The sequence below is a fragment of the Quercus lobata genome, chromosome 11 (assembly GCF_001633185.2).
Source record: "Quercus lobata isolate SW786 chromosome 11, ValleyOak3.0 Primary Assembly, whole genome shotgun sequence".
NCBI classification, from domain to species: domain Eukaryota; kingdom Viridiplantae; phylum Streptophyta; class Magnoliopsida; order Fagales; family Fagaceae; genus Quercus; species Quercus lobata.
This window is the reverse complement of record NC_044914.1, coordinates 38,361,051-38,367,544: the sequence shown is the minus strand read 5'-3', so window position 1 is coordinate 38,367,544 and position 6,494 is coordinate 38,361,051. Positions and strand designations below refer to the sequence as shown.

At 33.1% G+C, this 6,494-nt stretch overlaps 1 protein-coding gene across 1 annotated transcript; it reads left to right on the top strand.

The window, feature by feature from the left end:
• Nucleotides 1–1,148: 1,148 nt before the first annotated feature.
• LOC115968619 (myb family transcription factor EFM-like) lies at nucleotides 1,149–4,434 on the top strand. The gene is made up of 5 exons (XM_031088053.1): nucleotides 1,149–1,733; nucleotides 2,056–2,282; nucleotides 2,426–2,801; nucleotides 3,279–3,355; nucleotides 3,563–4,434. The coding sequence occupies exons 1-5, from the start codon at nucleotides 1,520–1,522 to the stop codon at nucleotides 3,845–3,847; spliced, it is 1,179 nt and encodes a 392-aa protein (XP_030943913.1). The 5' UTR covers nucleotides 1,149–1,519; the 3' UTR covers nucleotides 3,848–4,434.
• The last annotated feature ends 2,060 nt before the right edge of the window (nucleotides 4,435–6,494 follow it).

Here is a 6,494-nt window from a genome sequence, read left to right as displayed (position 1 = left end):
ATATCAAATAGGATGTAGAAATATAACTAAGGAAATCAAACAGTTTTTGGTTCAAGAATAATGACTCCCATAACATATGTTTATAATCAATCATAAGGTAAATAAACAAATATTTATTTAACAGCATTTTTGGGACTCCTAAAAATATAGCTAATCAATTACAATAAAAAAAAACCTCAACTTTAACCAATGCATTGAGACACTCATTAACTGGACTTTTTTTTTTTTTTTTTTTTTTTTAAAAAAATTTATAGAGAGAAAAATCAATATATATATAACTTCAAAAAAGCACAACTTTATGCTTTCAACGGAATCATCCGGAATTCAATTCATTTTCCCTTATTGTAAATATTTATTATTCAAAAAAAGAAAAAGAAAAGGCACATCCCTATAACCCTAAAAAATATCATGAAAAAAAATTAAACTAATTTTTTTTTTCTCAAATAAAATATTTTTCTATTAGGTTCTCTGCATATACACACACAGTTCTATTACTAATACAATTTTCTTTAAAGATAATATGATAAGATGATAAACTATGAGTGGTAAACCATTTCTTTTACATAAATGTGTCACAAACATTATTTTTACTATTTACAACTCACAATTGGCCAACTTATAGTATATTGCAATTTTTTTTTAATTATATCATATTTTTTTCATATACAAAATATTTACCTTTAACCTTTAAATTATGAAAACTTGCCACATCATCAATTTGTAAAAATGTTATTTATTTATTTTTTTGCGATAGCATTATTATTTTTTTTAATGGAATTTACGGTAGCATTATTGATAAATTATTATAACAATATAATTCTCTCCTACAATATTTCATGTTACTTGCAATAAAATCGGTATAAAATTGGTATAAAAAGAAAATATTCTATAAAAAATTATTAGATACTCTCAAAGTACAATGCGTTGACATAGTACACTCCCGTCTCGTATTTACAATGGACCAACTACAAATTTTACCAACCAACCAAGATTACTCAATGGCATTTATAGGTCAGAAACAGAATCAAAGAAAACAAAGAGAGAATCAAAGAAAATTCCAAGGGTAGTATAGAAATTTTAAGACAAAAAGGAAAAATAGTACAAAACCTAATTACCATTTGTTGTGGTGGATGATATACGCGACGACACGAAAAAGTGGACTTTATAAAAACCCGTAGAAACTCGACGATTCTTTTTCTCTCTTCCTCTTCTCAACAAAGCCAACAGAATCTTCGCGTACAAATTCTCGGTTTCATTTTTTTTTTTTTTCCATTACCCACTTTTTCTCTTTCTCCAAACACAAATATTTTTTTTTTCTCTTTCACTGTATTAGAAATATACCTATATATACATATATATGTATTTATCTGTGTGTTTGTATTATATATACACACACAGATCCTCAGTCTTTCTCTCTATATTTTGCTTAGTTTGTTGAAGAAAATCCATAACAGAGAAAGAAGAACAGAGAGATATAATTACAAGAGAGAAATAGAAAAAGGAAGTGAAAGATCGGAAGATGGGTTCGGTTCCACCGGAGCTGAGCTTGGATTTTGCGCCGAGTTTTGTGCCGAAAACGATAACTGATTTTCTCAGGGACGTGTCGATGATCGGTAGCGTGTCGGAGAGAGCGTTGAAGCTCGATGACTTCGTGAAAAGATTGGAGGAAGAAATGGGGAAGATCGATGCGTTTAAGCGCGAGCTTCCACTCTGCATGATTTTATTGAACGATGGTTGGTTTTTGAATATATTTGTGTTTTAAATTTGGTTTTTTGAGAAATGGGTTTTTGATTTTAGATGATTTTGATACATGGGTTTTGTTTATATTTTAGTTTTTTTTTTTTTTTACTTGATTTGGATATGGGTTTATGGGTTTTGGGTGATTATTTGATTAATGGTTTTTTTCGTTTTTGTTGTGTTTCTTCTGTATGAAATTTCATCCAATTTTGGAAATGGATATTTGGATTCCAGTTCTGAGATGGGTTTTAATTTTTGAACATGTTGGTCAATGATTTTGTGTAAATTTTAACTCTTTTATGGTGTGTGTTTTTGCAGCGATTTCAGTTTTAAAGGAGTCAATGCAATGCTCTGTGCCTAATGAGGTTCAACCAGTGTTGGAGGAGTTTATACCACTGAAGAAAGATTGCGATCAAAATGAAGAAAACAAGAAAGAAAAGGATTACAAGGATAAGAAGAACTGGATGAGTTCTGTTCAGCTGTGGAACACTGAGGATTACTCCTCTACTGATTGCACCAAATCTAATTCTAAATTGGATACAAAGGTATATAATGGAAAAAATAAGTGGAATATTACAACTTCATAGACACCCAAAGTAACTAGGAATTTATCAAATTAATTGCTAATTTTGAGACAATCTGATTGAAATTAATAGAGGAATTGATGTTTTTTTTTTGGTTATGGCAGAAAAGTGAGGAAGAAGGTGTCTTAGGAAGTGAGGATCCATTCCAGTCTAGTAGAAATAGAAATGGAGGCAGAGCATTTATGCCATTTAAGGCCTATCCGGGTTTTCCAGTGGCGAGGAAAGAGGAGAAGGAGGAATTGCCAGTACATGGACTTTCTTTGCTGACTCCGGGGATTAAGAATCCAAGGGAGGAATCAGGCTCTAATGGTTTGAGAACCAGCTGTGGCAAATCTGTTTCCTCCTCTGCTCCTAATGCTATTATACGGAGTGGGACACAGCAGTCACAGCAGCAGACGGCTAGGAAACAGAGGAGATGCTGGTCACCGGAGTTGCATAGGCGGTTTGTCAGTGCTCTGCAGCAACTTGGAGGCTCACAAGGTTTGACCCTGAAACTAAAATCAAAGTTCAAGATGACAATTTGGAAACTTTTGTTTGAGTGTTGTTTTGGTTGAGTCTAGAGTTCCACAAATACTTGAATTGGACTTTAATTCTTGGTGTTGGATAACATTTTTATTGCCAAAGGGTTGAATGTGCAAAAACAATTGCAAGAGCAGGACTCGTGCTATTTCATTTTGTTCCTCTTGAGGTCAACTTTATCTCAAAGATGGATATTTTAGATATAGAGCACAATTGTGGTGTCGTGCTTTTCATCAACATGATAAGATATGAAATTGTATTATAAGGATAATGATTTACAGTGAAGAGATACTGAATAGGGAAATAGTGGTTGTTGCATATCATCTATGAATCTGCTGAAAGTCTTACTGGTATATCAAATATAGCTGTGATAGATTGATTGCATTATCTTACTTTTGATATTAAAGGGTCTAATTGAACTTTCCGTATATTTTGCAGTGGCTACTCCAAAGCAAATTAGAGAACTGATGCAGGTTGATGGGCTGACCAACGATGAAGTTAAGAGTCATTTACAAGTAAGTTCTTAATTTTCTCTCTGCCTTTCTTCTCTGTTCGTTACTTGGAAGAATGAGGGATAAATTAATCGCTGGAGGAAGTCCAGAATTTATGTTTCCATTACCTCATTTTTTCCAAGAAATTAAGGCATTCTATAAGATTGATATTTTGAATGGAACTTGATTCCAATGATCACAATTGATTGAAGGTTTTTATTGTTCTTGCAGAAATACAGACTTCATACTCGAAGGCTTCCAAATTCTACAGCAGCTGCTCCTGCAAATCAATCTGTTGTTGTTTTAGGGAGTTTATGGATGCAAGATCAATATGGTGACTCTTCTAAGGCTAGCAGTTCCCAGTCTGGTTCTCCCCAAGGTCCCCTGCACTTAACTGGGAACACTGGAGGGACCTCCACCACATGTGGTGACAGCATGGAAGATGATGAAGATGCAAAATCTGAGGGCTATAGCTGGAAAAGTCACACTCAGAAACCTGGAAAAGCTGATGTATAGAGTTCATCTACCATGAAATTTTTGCAGATAAGACATATACATGGGAGGAGCTAATTACTATATAAGAAAATTACACTATACATAAATGAGAAGGATCTTGAGAGAGGCTGTGAAATTTTGCAGGATTAGCTTTCCTTGTGTCTCAAATTTGAGTTGTTATTTTATTGCGGGATTGGTAAGAGAATTCTAAGCAAAATCCATGTGCGCATGGAAGAAACAAGGCCATTGACCCATATCGTAAATCTCTTAGCTACCTAATACTTGTTATGAATTTTTAATGTTAGAATCTTAGTTTGGACTTTTCTCTTATTCCCTCAAACTTTTGTTTCTGCAGATCCATTGTCAATGGATAATAGTAGGTCGACTAATTGTTTCCATATTGTAGGTCTTTGTTCATTCTAGGGGAAAGTGTTTCTAGCTCATCATGCTCTCATCTTTGAATTTAAGTAATTGGAAATCATTTCACCAAAATTTGTTAGAATCTTTTCTGTTATAAGAATTTTGAGAGCTCCTATCTGGAATCCATTTGAGAGTTAAGATTGGTACGACTCTCATATGAGGAGAAAACCATAAGTTGAGCCCCATGAGGTTGCCAGAAAAACAGAGGAGAGGAAAAGAAAAGTTGATATCCTTCAAATATTCCACCACCAATAATAAATGTAAAAAGTCATTTTAAGTTCTCTCTCACTTTTCCATTTACTGGACTGGCTCAACAAGTCATGTACTTCATTTTAAGATGGCAAACAATCTCTTCAGTTCTCCATAGATTTTTCTCAGGATTTTGTCTTCCTTGGAATTCCAGACCCGAATCAAGGAATCAATAGGAGGAAGGTTAACCAATTCCTTAACCTCAGATTATTGGCTGGTCCATCTAAAATGCTTGCAAGTCTATTATTATTATTTGGATAATTTAATAATTACAACAATAACGGAGGAGAGATTGGAACCTTATTTTTCTCATAAAGGAGAGCATATAGTGCTATTGAGTTAAAGATTCTTGGCAAGATGCTTTTTAAGTTAGTTGTGATGTAGAATGGAATTTGATATCAGCAAGATTGTTGCAATTTCGGATCTGAGGGGCAGTTTTCTTTTGAATGTTTGGTGCAAATGAATCCAATGTGTTGTACCCTGCAATATGATTGAATTAAAGTTACTTTCCTTGGCACTTGAGCTTGTTTTTATTTGTTGCATGTTAAATTTTATCAGCATGATCTTTCGGGCATTATTCTGTCTTGTAATGTTACTATTGTATTTAGTGGAATGAGTAGAAACGTGTTTTAATTAAATGATTATTCCAATATTCGAACTTCAATTGGTGGGGTATAGTGTTTTTGTCGTACAAGAAAACAGGACAAGATCCGGACTTATCTCTGGGAGAATATATTTGGGTTTATTCCTTTAATTGTTGTGGTTATCTTCACCCTTCTGGAATGGGATTTTTTTTTCTTGTATCTTTAATGAAAAGTAGACAAGTAGATGTTGACATGATCCTTCCAATTTAGCCAAATCTTGCATTTCATTAATTATCAGTAAGGCTTGTTTGGTGAACAAGATTTCTCAATTCTCATCCAAAACCAATAGGACATTAGTCCTAGATACACATTGCATAAGTATGCAGTAATAGGAGAAGGTTCAAGAATGAATCAGTAGATAGCCATTTATATAGGAGAAATGTGATGTTAAAGACATTTTCACAACAAATTTTAAGTGGCAAATTATTACTAGTTGTTATTGGTAGGCATAAAAGTAATTTTAATAGGAGTTTCAAATTAAAATCAACAATAACTTATCATCTATAATTTGTTGTGAAAGTGTTATAAAAATGTTAAACACGTAGTATTTCTCTGTTTACTGTGTTAATGTTCTTTTCATTATTTAATGACTTCCACTCATATGTAAACCAAAGCTTGATTCTTACTAAATTGAGAAAATTGCTCATTTGATAAACAAAGTACATGCAAATCACAGGTTTGTGCACTTAATTACATTATCACATTATATGGTTTTGAACCTGCTGACCCAATTATATGGTCTCCAAACAGCCTCTTAATTATTCACAAAATGTTCAAAACCCAAATATCATCCTTTTACCTAACCCAGTCATATCCCACTAAGAAAACACAATCAGTTGTAATGTTTATCTGGGTGCATGACAAAATAGTCACTCTCACAAGCAAAATAATAGAGAGAATCTTGTAGACAAGATTATAATGAAGGAGCCCACTTTGATAGGTCCACTTTACATATGGTATTTGTTTGTTTGGTGAAAATTGAGTGTGAAAACGATGGAACCTCTCATCAACTTCACTTCTTTCTCTATATACATAGGGTTAATTTATTTTATTTTATGTTCAAATCTGATAAGTATTCCCTTTCTTTAATTGGTAGATAGATAAGAGAACTAGAATACTACTAGAGGATAGAATATTTTTATTTTTTAAGCAGCTAAGCACATTGGCTAGCCACATGTTAGCTGGAGCAAAATATATGCAATTGGTCCCACAATGAAGACCATTCCTATTTAAGATTCCTTCAAAGACCAGCCAGAGATAATGATCCCTTTTGATTGCCATGGTATAATTTGGAAATTTATATTAAATAGAAACACTACCCAAAAGGACATGTGTAATTGTGAGTGTGAAAACGA

Bases quoted from the DNA above. Each gene is read 5' to 3' on its own strand.
- LOC115968619 (XM_031088053.1), top strand. From the start codon at position 1,520: ATGGGTTCGGTTCCACCGGAGCTGAGCTTGGATTTTGCGCCGAGTTTT. The intron at 2,283-2,425 runs GTATATAATGGA...TGGTTATGGCAG, and splicing joins ATTCTAAATTGGATACAAAG to AAAAGTGAGGAAGAAGGTGT. The intron at 2,802-3,278 runs GTTTGACCCTGA...TATATTTTGCAG, and splicing joins GCAACTTGGAGGCTCACAAG to TGGCTACTCCAAAGCAAATT.